Source organism: Chlorocebus sabaeus, chromosome 11 (genome assembly GCF_047675955.1).
Source record: "Chlorocebus sabaeus isolate Y175 chromosome 11, mChlSab1.0.hap1, whole genome shotgun sequence".
Taxonomy (NCBI): domain Eukaryota; kingdom Metazoa; phylum Chordata; class Mammalia; order Primates; family Cercopithecidae; genus Chlorocebus; species Chlorocebus sabaeus.
In genome coordinates, this window is record NC_132914.1 from 43496875 (window position 1) to 43518237 (window position 21363).

At 38.3% G+C, this 21363-nt stretch overlaps 1 protein-coding gene across 3 annotated transcripts in view; it reads right to left on the reverse strand.

Moving 5' to 3' along the window:
- Positions 1-734: 734 nt before the first annotated feature.
- Positions 735-21363, reverse strand: part of SCAF11 (SR-related CTD associated factor 11) — an 83505-nt gene continuing 62876 nt past the window's right edge. For 2 of the 3 annotated variants that reach the window (XM_008002960.3, XM_037997234.2), the window contains exons 10-15: positions 13894-14000; positions 8229-10946; positions 6826-7172; positions 4609-4827; positions 4138-4257; positions 735-3869 (exon numbers count right to left, since the gene is read on the reverse strand). In XM_008002960.3, coding sequence (XP_008001151.3) covers positions 3723-3869; positions 4138-4257; positions 4609-4827; positions 6826-7172; positions 8229-10946; positions 13894-14000 — 3658 coding nt within the window. In that variant the 3' untranslated portion in view covers positions 735-3722. The remainder of the gene's footprint in view (positions 3870-4137; positions 4258-4608; positions 4828-6825; positions 7173-8228; positions 10947-13893; positions 14001-21363) is intronic. The other variant, XM_008002961.3, reaches the window with a different exon arrangement.

Here is a 21363-nt window from a genome sequence, read left to right on the forward strand (position 1 = left end):
AAAAAAACACTATACAGCCAGTATGTATCTTTTTTTTTTTTTTTTTTGAGACGGAGTCTCGCTCTGTCGCCCAGGCTGGAGTGCAGTGGCCGGATCTCAGCTCACTGCAAGTTCCGCCTCCCCGGTTCACGCCATTCTCCTGCCTCAGCCTCCCGAGTAGCTGGGACTACAGGCGCCCGCCACCTCGCCCGGCTAGTTTTTTGTATTTTTTAGTAGAGACGGGGTTTCACTGTGTTAGCCAGGATGGTCTCGATCTCCTGACCTCATGATCCGCCCGTCTCGGCCTCCCAAAGTGCTGGGATTACAGGCTTGAGCCACCGCGCCCGGCCCCTATCATTTTTTATTGACAAAATAATAAGCTGTAATTTTTATTAAAATGGAAAATTCTCAGTACATCATTAAGTGAAAATGAAAGGTTACAACATAATTATGTGCAGTTTGGCATTAGTTGTTACCTTTGGTAGGATTACAGGTGATTTTTCTCCTTTTTCAGTGTTTTTTACACATTTACTAAAGTTTTTCTAATTTCTTACAATAATTATGTAATTAGGGGAAATGCCATTAAAATATATGCTTATAGCTAACTCTAAGCTTGCTTTAGAGCTTAGGTATTATGTAACCATGATGCGAATGACTTTGGTACAAATCCAAGTAACACTTCAACACATTTGTAAGGAATTATAATCAAGAAGTCACCATTCCCCTGGAAACTTAATAATAAAATGTTAAAGACATTAGTTTATCAAAAGAATTTATTAGAAAATATTACACACTACATACATATTTATTTAAGAGTATAATTTCAGTAGACAGCACTCCAACTTCATAATAAAAACAATATCTCATGGACCCTGGGGCAATCACTGTGCTTCTGAAGCTACATCTTTTGGATGGAACATTCAAGCAGTATACACTGTGGCCATTTAAAGGAAGGTAAGAGAAAAAAATGTGGTAATTACCAAAACAAATTTTAAAAAAGCACAAAACTTTTAGAATGTTAATGGATAACTACTATTAGTCTCAAAATTCTAGGCATTTCTATAAAACATCGGTCAATGTGACTAGTAAATGAAAGGGACCAAGGTTTCAAAGATCAAGTCAATACTGAACCTTGATAAATAACAAAACGAAATGTAACTCCATAAAATGTTTCTGATTAAGTTTGTGCCCATGCAAAATTAACATAAATTTCTTAAAGAATGAGGAATGTTAAAGCAATGTATTTTTTCAACATAAAGCATGCATTTTCTAATACATTCTTAAACATTTCAAAATTTTAAGTTTGAATTCCAATCAAATAATACTCTTCATTAGCTATTAATGCAGTCTAACCAGTGCCCCAATCAGATATGGAACACACACTTGTTATTGTCATGGAAATAATTCATGGGAGTGCTACTAAAGATATATGAGACTTCAACTCTTGACCACACCACTTTTTCTCCAAAACTATAGAACTTGTTTGCAAAAGCTAAATGGTATAAAGCACATTTTAAAATGTCACCCAATTCTCAAATGTCACTGAAAGAAAATGCAGGAAAAGTATGTATTGTGTGATTAATCAACTTAGACACAGCAATTTGCTGCAAAAATTTCAAAGTATGAACTAGCCTTAACTCAAAATACTTTGAATATTCACAAAATTGTTTGTAGAGTTCTAACCTAAAACAACTAAGGAGGTGTGCCTTGATATTCTGAAACACTGTCTTAATACTTTATTAGAAGAAATACGCTTGAAATTTCTTTATCATAATCTAAATGCAAACTTTAAAAATATATACCAGTAGAATACCATATTACAAATGCCCAGAAATGTAGAATGAAGGTCAAAAACTGCTTGGAAATATTTTTATGACTACACTCATAACTTAACAAAGCTTATGAACTAGCACATTCATTATGGGGCCAACATTTCAAAATATTTTGCCTATCAAAGCTAGCACCAGGAAAAGTATTATGCACGTAAAATTGAGAAACAGATAATCCTTACTTTAGAAAAGCACAGTTCTACAGAGTATTGCTCTGGCTAGTTTAGCTAGTAAAAGGGTCAGTTTATCTCACGGAGGCATGTATCTCCTTGGATCCATTAACTTATCTGAAGAACTTTCCAGGTACTTGGTATGTACTGAAAATTCTTACTGGAATCAGAGTTTATCATGGAGAAAACCCATTGTTCTTTCAAGATGCTAGTTAAAATAATGGCACGATAAACATTTTAAACTTACCTTTTATAAAAACTGAGATATTCTAGTACTAAAAAGAGGAAAACAAACAAACAACAAAACAAAACAAAAAAACAAATCCCTAGTCCCTGAAAGGCTAACCAAGACTCCATTATTCAATGTTCCCCTGCATTTCTAAAACACAGGTTTCATTGGCTAGAATTTTAGAATTCTGCAACATGGCTAATGGCTACCACCTGATCACCAGATTAACACTGCATTCATTGTAACAAGTGTGAAAATAATTTCATCAGTGATTAAACAACGACTTTATGCTAGTGCCATGAGTCTTGTAATTCTTAGTCCCAAGGAAGGGAGAATAACAGCTTAACAGCAATTCTCAAATTGGCACAAATAATTTATCATCTGCAATGGGTAGAAGAAGATACTATGAAAGAACATAATTTCTACAAAGTCAACACTTTTTTTTTTTTTTTTTTGAGACGGAGATTTGCTCCTTTTGCCCAGGCTGAAGTGCAATGGCACGGTCTCAGCTCACTGCAACTTCTGCCTCCTGGGTTCAACTGATTCTCCAGCCTCAGCCTCCCGAATAGCTGGGATTACAGGCATACACTAACACGCCTGGCTAATTTTTGTATTTTTAGTAGAGACGGGGTTTCACCATGTTAGCCAGGCTGGTCTCGATGATCTAACCTCAGGTGATCCACCCGCCTCAGCCTCCCAAAATGCTGGGATTATAGGCGTGAGCCATCATGCCCAGCCGAAAGTCAACAATTTTTCCAAATCTTTTTCCTCAAAGTCTTCAACAAAGACTTTGAACTGCCAAAGTTGTAATCTAGTAAGTCAAACTGCTTATCTCAATTCGGGGTAAAAAAAAGGCACAAAAGAAAAACAAGCAGCATAACCTTTATTTGGTCACACAATAGGTGAAGAGTGTCTCAATGTTTTCAACACTAAATTTTACTCATGTGATAATTTTTTTCTATCTAGGCAATTTATTCAGCTATGTGCTTTAAAAATACACATTAGGAACTCTGCAACTGATATGTTCTATTTAATATTAGAAACATTTTTCATGGTAATACATTATTTAACTTTCTATAATTAGAGGGAAAAAAATCAATCATAAAGATCATACTTTATATTTTAACCTGACAGAATAAATGCATTTTATATATATATCTCTTTGAAAACCAGTGCATTTAGAAGTTTCTAATTTATGCACTCCATTGCTCTAATCAAAAAGCTATACATCTTTCAGTATCGACACTATAACACAGTCCTAGTAAAGATGCACATTCCTTTCAACCCTTTACTTTCCCTTGAATTTTGTGGGGGAGGTTGGAGGGGAAGGAAGGATACAGAAGTTGCAGTGCAGACCTATATTTATTTAGAACAAAACATCATATCCTATGTTAAAAAAATAATTTTATCAAAACCAAATTTCAATCACAGTTATGTATGATTTTCAGTTAATGGTACATGTTGAAATTGCACTTTGCAGATATCCTGATAATGTCTTTGACAGCGTTCCCCATTTCAGCCTATGTTTTTTTCAGTAGACACAGGTTCTTCCAGAGTTTTCTTTTGGCTCCCCTTCCGTGAATATTTGTATTTGTCTACATAGGCTTTAACCAGATTTGCCACTTTAGTAGAATTTACTTCTCCACTCTTACTATGACAAACCTAAGAAAAAAGGGGTGGGGGGTAAACTTTTTTCATGCTTAAAGGGATTAAAGCCAAAATAGAAAGCTTTGTGAAAAACAACCCCAAAGAGATAACCAGACTTATTTTCATGTTTCATTATCTCATACAAACTAGTCAAAAGGCAAAAAAGTAGACAGGAATTAGTAGGAGCTAGCTTTTATTATTTTAATTAAACTTCAGCATTCATTTATTAAAACAGAGGTGGTTCAAAACAATGTGCACATACTCCACTAAAGGCGTAACTTACTTTATCTACTGCTTTCCGTACAATTTCTTTATATTCTTCCTTGGTGATATCTTTATTTTGGTAAAATGGTTTAATGGCCAATTTTACCTCTTGTGCTGCTTTTTCTTGAATTTGCAATTTCTGATGAGAAGAAAATGTATAATTTATTATTTACCAGTCATATGCTCTCACGAAATTTCAAACAAGAAACTGAAAATACTTCACATTTACAATAAGAGACTCTCCAACTATTAACGTGACAAATACAAAACAGTTTATTTACTAAAACATATCAAATATTTCTAAAAACAATTATAAAGTATTACCAGTAATGTACTGGACATCAACTCATCTAGAGAGAATCCTTCAAATAATACTGGCATTTAGACTGCCAATAAGAAATTCCCTTCACCACTCATACAATAAAAAGCTGATATTTTTCACCTTTATCATATACAGAATTATGGAGGTTGCTCTCAACCTTGAACTTGCCTTGTCTGTCTTCGAGCTATCTGCGCTGGCTTCCACTGTAACACTTACTTTGCTTTCTGCCAATTTTACAGCAGCATTAGAGGCTTTGCTGTGACTTGATGACGAAGTATTACCAGAACTTGGTCCCTGAACCGTTCCCGTATTTCCTGGGGCTGCTGTTGGAGCAGGCAAAACTGGTGTACTCATGTTATTACTTACATGAGAAGAACTAGGAATACCCTGTGTTAAAGAGTTATCATCAGTTAATGAATTACTTGTACTCAATAGAAGTCTTTTAGTGATGTATTAGAAATAACATTAAAAAACACAAAGCAAACCAACCTTAGTACTAAAGAAAAATGTGTATTTCAGGTAATTATATCTAAAGGGCCCTTTAAAGAAAAATGATTAACACTCTTAAACAGGGCCTTATTTAGATATGTCAAGATGAGTTTTAAATTATACATATGTATTATAACATTGACAGCAACACTAAAAACAAGGAGGAGAAGAGCTTTTAAAGAACTGTATCTTTCCTGCAAGGATCTTCAGGAATATTAATGAAAATAAATGCCCCCACTTTAAAGATTGGAAAAAATAAGGCAGTAAAATCAAATGGCTTATAGTAAGTTGATAGGAGAAAAAGATTAAGATACAAAATACTAAAATCCAATTTCCCTATTCTTTCAACTCTATCGTACTGTCAGGATTCTACTTTTATTTATTTATTTATTTATTTATTTATTTATTTATTTTTTGAGACGGAGTCTTGCTCTGTCGCCCAGGCTGGAGTGCAGTGGCCAGATCTCGGCTCACTGCAAGCTCCGCCTCCCGGGTTCACGCCATTCTCCTGCCTCAGCCTCCCGAGTAGCTGGGACTACAGGCACCCGCCACCTCGCCCGGCTAGTTTTTTTTTGTATTTTTTAGTAGAGACGGGGTTTCACCGTGTTAGCCAGGATGGTCTCGATCTCCTGACCTCGTGATCCACCCGTCTCTGCCTCCCAAAGTGCTGGGATTACAGGCTTGAGCCACCGCGCCCGGCCTATTTATTTATTTTATTTATTTATTTATTTTGAGACGAAGTCTCACTCTCTCCCACGCTAGAGTTCAGTGGCACAATCTTGGCTCAATGCAATCTCCGACTACTGGTTCAAGTGATTCTCAAGCCTCAGCCTCCAAGTAGCTGGGATTACAGGCATGCATCACCCCGCCTGGCTAATTTTTGTATATATATATATTTTTAAGACAGAGTCTTGCTCTGTCACCCAGGCTGGAGTGCAGTGGCACAATCTCGGCTCACTGCACCCTCCGCTCCTGAGTTCAAGCAATTCTCCAGTCTCAGCCTCCTGAGTAGCTGGGATTACAGGTGCCCGCCACCACACCCAGCTAATTTTTGTATTTTTAGTAGAGGCAGGGTTTCACCATGTTGGCCAGGCTGATCCTGACCTCGTGATCCGTCCACCTTGGCCTCCCAAAGTGCTGGGATTACAGGCGTGAGCCACCGTGCCTAGCCTAATTTTTGTATTTTTGGTAGAGATGGGGTTTCACCATGTTGGCCAAGCTGGTCACGAACTCCTGACTTCAACTGATCCACCTGCCTTGGCCTCCCAACGTGCTGGGATAACAGGTGTCAGCCACCGTGCCCGCCTAGGATTCTAAAATTTTTTGAAGGCAGTCATAAAATTATAAGCAACACAATGTTTGCAAATTATTCAAATTTTCTATGTCTCACAAAGGCACTTCTCCTTTCTTTTCAGCATGATAAATTCATGAAAATGAAACACAGATGGTAATGGATAATGAACAGCCTTATCTAGTGTTTGTCTGAACAAGACAATAAAAACTTCATCATAGTACTTAATCACTAGTTCCCACCGCCCCATACACCCCCCATAAACAATGCAAAACAGCAGAAAAATGTAAAGCGCCTACCACTTGATTCTAATTTGGTTTATAATTTGGTTTACTTAATATGAAAAAAAAAAATCCTGTTCAGATATAAGTAACAGCATGTATGTAGCTTGGATTTGGTAATAAGTATTTAATTAATTTTCTAATTTGGGAGTTGGGGGGTTTTGAGAAGGACAGCGAAAGAGGGACTATGAAGGTTTACCACAACTAAAATCAAATAAACAAATTGTTTTTGAATGCCAGGATGCCTTTTTTTGAACATCTGTCCTGAACAGCTAAATGTTTACAATGGCTATATTGATTAAACTTGAGTTGCTAAAAACATACCTGCAATTGCTTTCCATCTGGTTGTGAAGTAATGTAGTTGACTTGTTGGGATGGTGGGGGAGGGGGTGGTGGTGGTGGTAGTCCCTGAGATACACCGGTAGGAGCGGCTACCTGCATGAGGGGCACTCCTGTGTGGAGATGCAAGGGTAGCTGAGGATGAACGTTAAATGGATTGCGTTGGATGTTCATCAAAGGAGTATGAACACCCACTGGATATGGGAAGATATTCATAGGCTGGTGTTGTGCATTCATTTGTTGCTGCATTACATTCATTTGTGGTTGCATCATATTTATAGGTAGCTGAGAACCATCAACTTGCTGGTTTGTTTGGTCTTTTAGGCTAGAATCTATCAAAAGAAAAAAAGCTTGTGAAAAAAATCATGTTATAAATCTCTATAGACAGAGAAACAACCACTGGTTACAGTAAAATTAAATAGCAATTAATAGGCTCAGTATAACAGTACCAATCTCCAATTGCTTAATTTAATCCTATCATTTCTAAATAATGTGAACTGATTTTCTAACTGAAAGAAAACATTTGGCCAGGCGCGGTGGTGCAAGCTTGTAATATCCCAGCACTTTGGGAGGCTGAGGTGGGTGGATCACCTGAGGTCAGGAGTTCGAGAGCAGCCTGGCCAACATGGTGAAACCCCATCTCTACTAAAAAATTACAAAAATTAGCCAGGTGTGGTGGTGGGCGCCTGTAATCCCAGCTATTCGGGAGACTGGAGAATCGCTTGAGCCCAGGAGGTAGAGGCTGCAGTGAGCAGAGATCATGCCATTGCACTCTAGCCTGGGCAAAAAAAAAGAAACTCCACCTCGAAAAACAAAACAAACATTCACCTGAAAATATGTTTTAAGAGTAAGTTCATGCAAAACATACATCAACAATCAAGAAACTGACTAGTTAAAAAAAAAATCACATAAAATTTAGTTACTAAATTATAAGATTATTCAATTTTTATATCTTCAACAGCCTTTTTCTTGCAATGTTCTTAACAAGAAGAAAAAAGGAACTATAAATTTTTACTATTAAAACAATGGCTTATTTTATTTGTATGAGAACAATTATCAAAAAAATTAAAAGTATACATATCTGAAATCAACAAATTAGAAGTTAAATCCTGCACAGGAATATCCCAAACTCTTCTATTGTAGCAAACAGTGCTGAAAATATTTAAGTCTTTGGCAAGGTCTGGAGCAGAGGTAGCGTTAATAATATACTTCTGTAGATAAATGTGCGTGTATATACATCTATATAATGCAAAGTGACCTATAAACAACTAGGGTTCAGCTTGTTATAAAAACTACAAATAAGGATCATTTCAACTCATACAAATAACATATTAAATTTATAATTCTTCAAATAAAACAGTATCAATAAATCAACAAGAATACATTACCCTGTCCAGATGTTTCCTCCTCTTGTTTCATCCATCCAGACTGTGGACCTGTAGAATTTCTGCCTCGTCGCGAGTAGTAGTTTTGTACATCTGCTGGCAAAGTCTTTCTCACAGCCCAGCTAGATGCAGATGTCCATCCAGATCTATCTGCTGGTGTATCAAATGAGAACTCCTGCTCACTTTTCCGCTTATAGGATTGCTGTTCCACAAACTTGAAAGATTCACTCCCTGAACTGTTTGAATTCCCTGACAGTGGTTTTCGATTTTGCCACCTATTTTCATTCTGATCTTTATAGGCAAAACTACTTCTGTAAGTGCCTCTGCCACGGTTGCCTCTGCCTCTACCACGGTTAGATACCCAACCAGAACCAAAGTTTTTATTCCAAGAATTTCCTGAATTTTCATTTCTATTTTCTTCCCAGTGAGACTCTTTCAACTTTTCTGGATTTCTGGTTCTTGGATCAGGCCCAGAGTTTATTTTTTCTGTTATCCAACTGGGACAGTCATTTCTATGTTTGTCAGCAGAATTTGGATCATCAGCATCTAGATGGATGTCATTTTTTTCTTTTCTTGTATTTTCATTTTGTTTCTCTGGGTCATTCTTTCTGTACCGATCATTTCCTCGTGGACATCTCCAACCATCATTTGCCCATCTTCCCTTCCACCGGGGAGAGTAACTATCTCTGTCAATTCTACCAAACGATGAACTCTTACTTTTTGCTCTACATCTTGAGGGGGACCTAGAATGAGATCTGGACCTAGACCACTTTCTGGTTCTCCTCTCTCTCTCTCTCCTCTGCCCATCTCTATCACTTTCTCGTTCTCTGCTCTGGGACCTGGATTTTTCTCCTGGGGAGGAATCTTTCACTCTTGGCTGAGATCTTTTGTTCTCTCTAGAAGTTTCTCTTCTTGGTGACAGTGATTCAGATCTTCTGCTTTCCCTAGTAGTATCCCTTTTTGGAGACCGAGACTGAGACTGTCTCCTTTCTCTTGCAGTATCTTTTTTTGGGGACTGAGAACGGGATTTTTTCCGGCCTCTGGCTGCCTCATTCTTAGGAGATGGTGATTGAGACTTCCTGCTTTCTTTCCCAGTTTCTCTTCTGGGAGATGGAGACTGGGGCCGCTTCTTTTCTTGTGGAGTGTCTTTGTTGGGAGACCAAGTTGTAGATGGAGAATGAAATCTAGATCTTCGAGTACGAGGCTTTCTGGCTTTATCTATGGTATCTTTTGGGCTCTCAGATGGTTGAGAAACAGTTTCAACCTTTTCATCTGCAAGATCAGAAGACGGCATATTATTTTCGGAACTGTGTGTCACAGAATTTTCATTCATTTGCTTAAGATCAGCATTTATAGATGGTTCAACTTCACATTCATTTTGGTCACTGCAAAATGAATCACACTCCATAGGTATCATTTCATTGTTGTCCTCACTAAAATGCTTCTGAATCTGTTCAATGTGTGTTTTAGGCAACTCCGTAGATCTAGGATGTTCGGTCAGCGATTCATTCTTTTCTTCTAAAGATTTTTCCAATTTGGTGTTCATAAGATTATTTTTTAATAAATTATTTTCAGAGTCTTGAACATTATTGAAATCTTCATTCCCAAAAGTATCACATGTTGCAATTATTTCTACATCTTCAGTTTCAACATGCCCAAGCAATTGAACATCTGGGCTCTCAATAGATTGTCTGTCCACCGTTTGTATAATTTCACCCTCAGAAGATTTTAACTTGGGGCTCTCTATAAGCTCCTCTGTTTTTAGTGTAGAATCTTTATGTTCAGTAACTTCTACTATGGAACTCTTTGTCATTTTTTCTTCATTAACCACTGACTCGACATTCTCAGATAACTCACTTAGGGGACTAGATACAGGTTGGTGCACTTTGCTTTCAGATGTTAAACATGTAGGGAAATCATTTGGAAGATGAACTGTACATATATCTGCCTTTACCTCTGATTCTGAAAGTCCAGATATCGGGTCTTGCTTTTCCAATGGATCACCTCCTTTTTCAAAAGTATTTTTAGAAGTCTCACTTTCCGAACACAAAACTTTAGCCTCTAAACCTGTATTCTCAAGTTTTTTAACTTCCCCTTCCTCACCAACTAGCATAGGAGGATCCTGAGCACAAGACTCAGAAGATGAAGATTCTACTCTTTCCTCTGTATCATGATTTGCAGTATGCTTCTTACTTTCTTCTATTTGCTCATTGCAATTTTTCAAGCAATCAGCAGACTGGTTTTCTACATGTGTCTGCACAATACAAATGTTAGTACTGTCTACATCTGATTGGTGCTCTTTTTCTAACACAGGTGATGTGTCAGATTCTGCTGTTTCTTCATCTACTGAATCATTGGAAGATGATTTTTCAGGGGCAGCTACAGAGCTCCGAAGTTTCTTTTTCAGTAAAGGTGGTTTTCTTCCTCTTCTTACAGACTTCCGTTTTGGAGCCTGTCTTGTTTGCTTTTCTGACTCAGCTGAAGAGGGAACACTTAAAGATGGATTACTGTTACCTGGGGTATCACACCCAGAATTGTTTGATATTGGGGATCTCTGAGACTGACTGGCTGTTTCGGCTCTTGTGTTACGTGTAGACCTCCTTGTAGGAGTTGTCATTGCAGGTTTCCGTCTTGATCCTCTGGTATTTGATGTACCAGAAGTTTGCTTCTTTTCTTCCCCTTCTTGAGGATGTGCTAATGCATATCCTTTGCAAGAAGTACCTAATATTTTTTTTTAAAAAAAAAGGGTAAAAAATATGTGTTTTAAGAAACAGTAATTTGGCTTTAGCTAATTTTAGCATAAAACAGTCTGCAACAGAGTGAAACAAAATACTTACAAATAAAACTATTAATAAATGCACAGCTACTAACCTCTGAGTAATATGAGGTATTCATCAACTTTCTTAATGACACTGAAATAAGTTATAACTAGATTTGTTCCAAGTGGGCAATTTTATAGAGAAAAAAAAGGAAAATAACTTTTGGTCTCGTAACTGCTACTTAATTTTTTTTTTTTTCGGAGACAGGGTCTCACTCTGTCACCCAGGCTGGAGTGCAATGGTGTGATCACTGGAGCAATCATCGCTCACAGAAGCCTCAACCTCCCAGGCTCAAGCGATCCTCCCGCCTCAGCCTCCCAGGTAGCTGGGACTACAGGCACGCGCTACCATGTCCAGCTATTTTGTATTTTTAATAGAGACATGGTTTCGCCATGTTGCCCAAGCTGAAATCAAGTGATCTGCCTGCCTCGGCCTCCCAAAAGTGCTGGGAATACAGGCGTGAGCTACTGCGCCCAGCCATGACCTGGGATTATCTAGGCAAAAGGAGAGAGAAAATGGTCAAGTTATTCATGAATTAATAAAGACTCAAACTATTTATTAATAATTAACAGATGTTACTTTTTTTTTTTTTTTTTTTTTTTTTTTTGAGACGGAGTCTTGCTCTGTGGCCCAGGCTGGAGTGCAGTGGCCGGATCTCAGCTCACTGCAAGCTCCGCCTCCGGGTTCACGCCTTTCTCCTGCCTCAGCCTCCCGAGTAGCTGGGACTACAGGCACCCGCCACCTCGCCCGGCTAGTTTTTTGTATTTTTTAGTGGAGACGGGGTTTCACCGTGTTAGCCAGGATGGTCTCGATCTCCTGACCTCGTGATCCACCCGTTTCGGCCTCCCAAAGTGCTGGGATTACAGACTTGAGCCACCGCGCCCGGCCACAGATGTTACTTCTAAAAATCTATGGTTTGGATATGAAAGCCTGAAACAGGAGACTTCGAATCAGCTCCTCAAAGCCTCCAAGTTGTAATTTCTAAAAACTGTAGAAGAGAGTTTCTAGTTGGAATATTTTTTATTTTTAAAACTGACTGACAGATAAAACTATATGTGTTTACCATGTACAATATGATGTTTTGAAGTACATAAACATTGTGGAATGACCAAATCTAGCTACTTAATATATGTGCTACCTCACATAGTTACAATTTGTTTAGTGAGAACACTTTACATCCATCCACTCTCTAGCAATTTTCAGATATAGTTGACCCTTTAACAACACAGGGATTAGGAGCACCAACCCCCCACACAGTCAAAAATTGGCATAGTTTTTACTCCCCGAAAGTTCACTGTTGTTCACCAGACTCCTCACCGATAACAGTGAATTAACATATTTTTAATGTTATATGTGTTACATACTGTATTCTTACAATAAAAGAAGCTAAAGGTTATTACAAAAATCATAAGAGAAGATACACTGCAGTGCTGTACTGTATTTATTGATACCCTAAGTTTTTTTTTAATATATCAGGTTTTTTTAATATATCATTTGTTTACAAGATGAATCATCTGTCTGAAATGGTGGGCAATTGTAGCTATAGATCTCGATCAGTTCCTATCAAGGAATTAAACTTCTTCTTATAAAGCCATAACTCTGCTTCTTGGGAGTACTTCCTACATCACTAATGGCACTTCATGTGGGTCCCAAAGGTGTTACTCAAGGTTTACAGTATTGCACTAAACTAACTATGAAAAATACGCAAGCACTGCAAGAGATTACTTTTTACTGTGATATGCAATCTATTAGAAAGACAAATGCTCACATGGAGATGATTACATTACACCAAGTTTTGCAGGTTGTTTTTTTTTTTTTTTTTTTTTTTTTTTGAGACAGGCTCTTGTTCTGTTGCACAGGCTGGAGTGCAGTGGTGCAATCAAAGCGCATTGTAGCCTCAGCCTCCCAGATATTCACAACACTTGAGCTCACCAAAATAGCAACAGGTGGCAGCCACAAAAATTGTTACACTGGTAAATATGTACTATATTTAATTTTACACAGTTATGAGTTAATACTGTATCTTTACAGCTGTTTACATTTCTCATGACTGCAAATGGTGGAACCATGTAGTTTGGGTGTGTATATGTTTTGATAAATTTTAACTTTTTTATCATAGATTTGTATATATTTTATGGTAGTAAATGATGAAATAGACTAGTACCTACATATATTTCATGCATTAATGACATACCTTTTCCTTAATTTTTTCATTATTTATAGACTATGCGATTTGTCTGAGAGTTTTTTCATTGTTGCAAATATCCAAAAATTTTCCGATATATTTATTTTTTTTAATTCATGTATAAATGTCGCCACCCAGTTAAAACCTGTGTTTTTCAAGGGTCAACTGCATTATTATAGTCATCACGTTACACAATAGACCTTTAGAACTTACTCTATCTAGCTGAAACTTTCTATCCATTGACCAACAACCTCCACCCCACCAGGCTACCCCACCCCCTAGTCTACAGTCTAGTTCTATGAGATCAACTTTTTTAGATTCCACATGTAAGTGGATCATGTGGTATTTCTTTATGTGCCTGCCTTATTCACTTAGTATAATGTCCTCCAGGATCATCCATGTTGGCACAAAAGACAAGATTTCCTTCTTTTTGTAGCAGAATAATATTCCATTGTGTGTGTATATATAGGATATATATACACACACACACTCTAGTTGAAGCAATTTTAAAGTTAAGTCGCTGTCCAAATATTTATAGAAGTATTTATAAGTTACTATGCCTTACTTTACAGCTTTTCTAAGTCATCAAACACAAATTTTTATGAAACTGGAAGAAAATAATAACAACAATTTTTAAAATAGAAAATGATTTCACAAACTTTACCAAAATGTTCTAAAGATATGGTACTTGTTGGAAAAATAGTTCTTGGCAACATAGAAGAAATGAGAGGAAGGACTTCTGTTTCAACATTCCAGGGTATAAAAGCAACTCTGAAAACATAATAAAAATATTTTTGTTTAAATGGTTTAAAAAATTAAACCAGCAATCTAAAAGTATTAATTCTCTAAATCAGGTTAGCAATATTAAAATACAGTGCTTAAACGTTTTTTGCCCAAATAACTAAAAATGTAAATTCAAAGTTACTCCTTAAGACAGCTACCAATTGGCTGCAATTCAGAAAAAAATCTTTAAAACTATGTTTTTCTGATAAATTCATGGCAAAGAAAAGACGAAAGCAACTTAACACAGACGTTTCTCTTTGAAATACTTTATGTAGTATTTTGACAAGATATTTTCCAGCTTTCATCATGTTCTTCACTAGTCTAAAAAAATAAAATCAACTTTGAGGTGTAATTCAACATAAAATGCACAGATTTTAAGAGTACATTTGGTAACTTTTGACCAAAGTGTGTACATATATATGTCTGTGTTAAGCACCACCCCAATCAAGAAAGAGAACGTTTCCACCCCTGCAGAAAGTATCCTCACACTCCTTTGTAATCCATCTCCCTCCTTTCCAGGCAACCAAGGAACTGATTTATATCACTATGTTATATTCTAAAACTCCTTGACCTGGGGATGGCTCTTCAAAGTTCTCAGTGTGCCTAGAGATCTGTTAAGACTCCCTCCCCTTCAAATTTTCTCCATTCAAACCCAAACCATTTCTCAGCTTTTTTTCTTTTTTTTACTCATTTAGGTCTCCTAACAAAAGACTATCTGAATCAGTATAAGGTGAGACTCTGGAGTAGGAGAAGAGAAGCATTGAGGAAAAAAATGTAACTTCTACATGTATAAAAATATGTAACTATAAGGAAGGGTTTCATAGTACATACATCTGGGCTTCTTCATTTGACTTCTATTATGTTCTGCCATCATTCCTAGAGGGTGAATGCCCTATACAGAACTATATTATAGTGACATATAAAATAAAGTCATAATATGTTATAGGAATTAACATAACACTCAGGCAGCGACCCTAATCTTAACTTAGGAGCTTGATTTAAGTATATACTACGAGAAAGAAGCCTCTGGAGGGGCGGAGCAAGATGGCCAAATAGGAAAAGCTCCAGTCTCCAACTCCCAGCGCCAGCGACACAGAAGACCGGTGATTTCTGCATTTTCAACTGAGGTACTGGGGTCATCTCACTAGGGAGTGCCGGACAACTGGTGCTGGTCAGCTGCTGCAGCCCGACCAGCGAGAGCTGAAGCAGGGCGAGGCATCGCCTCACCTGGGAAGTGCAAGGGGGAAGGGAATCCCTTTTCCTAGCCAGGGGAACTGAGACACACAACACCTGGAAAATTGGGTAACTCCCACCCCAATACTGCGCTTTAAGCAAACAGGCACACCAGGAGATTATACCACACACGTGGCCGGGAGGGTCCCACGCCCACGGAGCCTCCCTCATTGCTAGCACAGCAGTCTGCGATCTAATCACAAGGCAGCAGCAAGGCTGGGGGAGGGGCGCCCGCCATTGCTGAGGCTTAAGTAGGTAAACAAAGCCCCTGGGAAGCTCCAACTGGGTGGAGGTCACAGCAGCTCAAGGAAACCTGCCTGTCTCTGTAGACTCCACCTCTGGGGACAGGGCACAGATAAACAACAACAACAAAAAAAGCAGCAGAAACCTCTGCAGACACAAATGACTCTGTCTGACAGCTTTGAAGAGGGCAGTGGATCTCCCAACACGGAGGTTGAGATCTGAGAATGGACAGACTGCCTGCTCAAGTGGGTCTCTGACCCCTGAGTAGCCTAACTGGGAGACATCCCCCACTAGGGGCAGTCTGACACCCCACACCTCACAGGGTGGAGTACACCCCTGAGAGGAAGCTTCCAAAGTAAGAATCAGACAGGCACACTCGCTGTTCAGCAATATTCTATCTTCTGCAGCCTCTGCTGCTGATACCCAGGCAAACAGGGTCTGGAGTGGACCTCAGGCAATCTCCAACAGACCTATAGCCCAGGGTCCTGACTGTTAGAAGGAAAAATGTCAAACAGGAAGGACACCTACACCAAAACCCCATTAGTACGTCACCATCATCAAAGACCAGAGGCAGATAAAACCACAAAGCTGGGGAAAAAGCAGGGCAGAAAAGTTGGAAATTCAAAAAATAAGAGCGCATCTCCCCCTGCAAAGGAGCGCAGCTCATCGCCAGCAACGGATCAAAGCTTGACAGAGAATGACTTTGACGAGATGAGAGAAGAAGGCTTCAGTCCATCAAACTTCTCAGAGCTAAAGGAGGAATTACGTACCCAGCGCAAAGAAACTAAAAATCTTGAAAAAAGAGTGGAAGAATTGATAGCTAGAGTAATTAATGCAGAGAAGGTCATAAAAGAAATGACAGAGATGAAAACCATGACACGAGAAATAAGTGACAAATGCACAAGCTTCAGTAACCGACTCGATCAACTGGAAGAAAGAGTATCAGCGATTGAGGATCAAATGAATGAAATGAAGCGAGAAGAGAAACCAAAAGAAAAAAGAAGAAAAAGAAATGAACAAAGCCAGCAAGAAGTATGGAATTATGTAAAAAGACCAAATCTACGTCTGATTGGGGTGTCTGAAAGTGAGGGAGAAAATGGAACCAAGTTGTAAAACACTCTTCAGGATATCATCCAGGAGAACTTCCCCAACCTAGTAGGGCAGGCCAACATTCAAATCCAGGAAATACAGAGAACGCCACAAAGATACTCCTCTAGAAGAGCAACTCCAAGACACATAATTGCCAGATTCACCAAAGTTGAAATGAAGGAAAAAATCTTAAGGGCAGCCAGAGAGAAAGGTCGGGTTACCCACAAAGGGAAGCCCATCAGACTAACAGCAGATCTCTCGGCAGAAACTCTACAAGCCAGAAGAGAGTGGGTACCAATATTCAACATTCTTAAAGAAAAGAATTTTCAACCCAGAATTTCATATCCAGCCAAACTAACTTTCATAAGTGAAGGAGAAATAAAATTCTTTACAGATAAGCAAATGCTTAGAGATTTTGTCACCACCAGGCCTGCCTTACAAGAGACCTTGAAGGAAGCACTAAACATGGAAAGGAACAACCGGTACCAGCCATTGCAAAAACATGCCAAAATGTAAAGACCATCGAGGCTAGGAAGAAACTGCATCAACTAACCAGCAAAATAACCAGTTAATAATATAATGGCAGGATCAAGTTCACACATAACAATATTAACCTTAAATGTAAATGGACTAAATGCTCCAATTAAAAGACACAGACTGGCAAACTGGATAAAGAGTCAAGACCCATCAGTTTGCTGTATTCAGGAGACCCATCTCACATGCAGAGACGTACATAGGCTCAAAATAAAGGGATGGAGGAAGATCTACCAAGCAAATGGAGAACAAAAAAAAGCAGGAGTTGCAATCCTAGTCTCTGATAAAACAGACTTTAAACCATCAAGGATCAAAAGAGACAAAGAAGGCCATTACATAATGGTAAAGGGATCAATTCAACAGGAAGAGCTAACTATCCTAAATATATATGCACCCAATACAGGAGCACCCAGATTCATAAAGCAAGTCCTTAGAGACTTACAAAGAGACTTAGACTCCCATACAATAATAATGGGAGACTTCAACACTCCACTGTCAACATTAGACAGATCAACGAGACAGAAAGTTAACAAGGATATCCAGGAATTGAACTCAACTCTGCACCAAGTGGACCTAATAGACATCTACAGAACTCTCCACCCCAAATCAACAGAATACACATTCTTCTCAGCACCACATCACACTTATTCCAAAATTGACCACATAACTGGAAGTAAAGCACTCCTCAGCAAATGTACAAGAACAGAAATTATAACAAACTGTCTCTCAGACCACAGTGCAATCAAACTAGAACTCAGGACTAAGAAACTCAATCAAAACCGCTCAACTACATGGAAACTGAACAACCTGCTCCTGAATGACTCCTGAATGAATGGGTACATACGAAATGAAGGCAGAAATAAAGATGTTCTTTGAAACCAATGAGAACAAAGATACAACATACCAGAATCTCTGGGACACATTTAAAGCAGTGTGTAGAGGGAAATTTATAGCACTAAATGCCCACAAGAGAAAGCTGGAAAGATCTAAAATTGACACTCTAATATTACAATTAAAAGAACTAGAGAAGCAAGAGCAATCACATTCAAAAGCTAGCAGAAGGCAAGAAATAACTAAGATCAGAGCAGAACTGAAGGAGATAGAGACACAAAAAACTCTCCAAAAAATCAATGAATCCAGGAGTTGGTTTTTTGAAAAGATCAACAAAATTGACAGACCACTAGCAAGATTAATAAAGAAGAAAAGAGAGAAGAATCGAATAGATGCAATAAAAAGTGATAAAGGGGATATCACCACCGACCCCACAGAAATACAAACTACCATCAGAGAATACTATAAACACCTCTACGCAAATAAACTAAAAATCTAGAAGAAATGGATAATTTCCTGGACACATACACTCTTCCAAGACTAAAACAGGAAGAAGTTGAATCCCTGAACAGACCAATAGCAGGCTCTGAAATTGAGGCAATAATTAATAGCCTACCAACCAAAAAAACTCCAGGACCAGATGGATTCACAGCTGAATTCTACCAGAGGTACAAGGAGGAGCTGGTACCATTCCTTCTGAAACTATTCCAATCAACAGAAAAAGAGGGAATCCTCCCTAACTCATTTTATGAGGCCAACATCATCCTGATACCAAAGCCTGGCAGAGACACAACAAAAAAAGAGAATTTTAGACCAATATCCCTGATGAACATTGATGCAAAAATCCTTAATAAAATACTAGCAAACCGGATTCAGCAGCACATCAAAAAGCTTATCCACCATGATCAAGTGGGCTTCATCCCTGGGATGCAAGGCTGGTTCAACATTCGCAAATCAATAAATGTAATTCAGCATATAAACAGAAACAAAGACAAGAATCACGTGATTATCTCAATAGATGCAGAAAAGGCTTTTGACAAAATTCAAAAGCCCTTCATGCTAAAAACACTCAATAAATTCGGTATTGATAGAACGTATCTCAAAATAATAAGAGCTATTTATGACAAACCCACAGCTAATATCATCCTGAATGGGCAAAAACTGGAAAAATTCCCTTTGAAAACTGGCACAAGACAGGGATGCCCTCTCTCACCACTCCTATTCAACATAGTGTTGGAAGTTCTGGCTAGGGCAATCAGGCAAGAGAAAGAAATCAAGGGTATTCAGTTAGGAAAAGAAGTCAAATTGTCCCTGTTTGCAGATGACATGATTGTATATTTAGAAAACCCCATTGTCTCAGCCCAAAATCTCCTTAAGCTGATAAGCAACTTCAGCAAAGTCTCAGGATACAAAATCAATGTGCAAAAATCACAAGCATTCTTATACACCAGTAATAGACAAACAGAGAACCAAATCATGAATGAACTTCCATTCACAATTGCTTCAAAGAGAATAAAATACCTAGGAATCCAACTTACAAGGGATGTGAAGGACCTCTTCAAGGAGAGCTACAAACCACTGCTCAGTGAAATAAAAGAGGACACAAACAAATGGAAGAACATCCCATGCTCATGGATGGGAAGAATCAATATTGTGAAAATGGCCATACTGCCCAAGGTTATTTATAGATTCAATGCCATCCCCATCAAGCTACCAATGAGTTTCTTCACAGAATTGGAAAAAATTGCTTTAAAGTTCATATGGAACCAAAAAAGAGCCTGCATTGCCAAGACAATCCTAAGTCAAAAGAACAAAGCTGGAGGCATCACGCTACCTGACTTCAAACTATACTACAAGGCTACAGTAACCAAAACAGCATGGTACTGGTACCAAAACAGAGATATAGACCAATGGAACAGAACAGAGTCCTCAGAAATAATACTACACATCTACAGCCATCTGATCTTTGACAAACCTGAGAGAAACAAGAAATGGGGAAAGGATTCCCTATTTAATAAATGGTGCTGGGAAAATTGGCTAGCCATAAGTAGAAAGCTGAAACTGGAGCCTTTCCTTACTCCTTATACGAAAATTAATTCAAGATGGATTAGAGACTTAAATGTTAGAGCTAATACCATAAAAACCCTAGAAGAAAACCTAGGTAGTACCATTCAGGACATAGGCATGGGCAAGGACTTCACGTCTAAAACACCAAAAGCAACGGCAGCAAAAGGCAAAATTGACAAATGGGATCTAATTAAACTAAAGAGCTTCCGCACAGCAAAAGAAACTACCATCAGAGTGAACAGGCAACCTACAGAATGGGAGAAAATTTGTGTAATCTACTCATCTGACAAAGGGCTAATATCCAGAACCTACAAACAACTCAAACAAATTTACAAGAAAAAAACAAACAACCCTATCAAAAAGTGGGCAAAGGATATGAACAGACATTTTTCAAAAGAAGACATTCATACAGCCAACAGACACATGAAAAAACACTCATCATCACTGGCCATCAGATAAATGCAAATCAAAACCACAATGAGATACCATCTCACACCAGTTAGAATGGTGATCATTAAAATGTCAGGAAACAACAGGTGCTGGAGAGGATGTGGAGAAATAGGAACACTTTTACACTGTTGGTGGGACTGTAAACTAGTTCAACCATTATGGAAAACAGTATCGCGATTCCTCAAGGATCTAGAACTAGAAGTACCATATGACCCAGCCATCCCATTACTGGGTATATACCCAAAGGATTATAAATCATGCTGCTATAAAGACACATGCACACGTATGTTTATTGCGGCACTATTCCCAATAACAAAGTCTAGGAATCAACCCAAATGTCCATCAGTGACAGACTGGATTAAGAAAATGTGGCACATATACACCATGGAATACTATGCAGCCATAAAAAAGGATGAGTTCGTGTCCTTTGTAGGGACATGGATGCAGCTGGAAACCACCATTCTTAGCAAACTATCACAAGAACAGAAAACCAAACACCGCATGTTCTCACTCATAGGTGGGAACTGAACAATGAGATCACTTGGACTCGGGAAGGGGAACATCACACACAGGGGCCTATCACGGGGAGGGGGGAGGGGGAGGGATTGCATTGGGAGTTATACCTGATGTAAATGACGAGTTGATGGGTGCTGACGAGTTGATTGGTGCAGCACACCAACATGGCACAAGTATACATATGTAACAAACCTGCACGTTATGCACATGTACCCTAGAACTTAAAGTATAATAATAATAAAAAAATTTTTTTAAAAAGTATATATTACATATCTAGCACCATCTTAGTAGCTTCAGGACTAAACTAAGAAATGAAAAACGAGATTACAGAAAGTCATGAGTGTTGGGGTAGAGTAGGCACTTGATCAAATAGTTATTTAGAAGAACA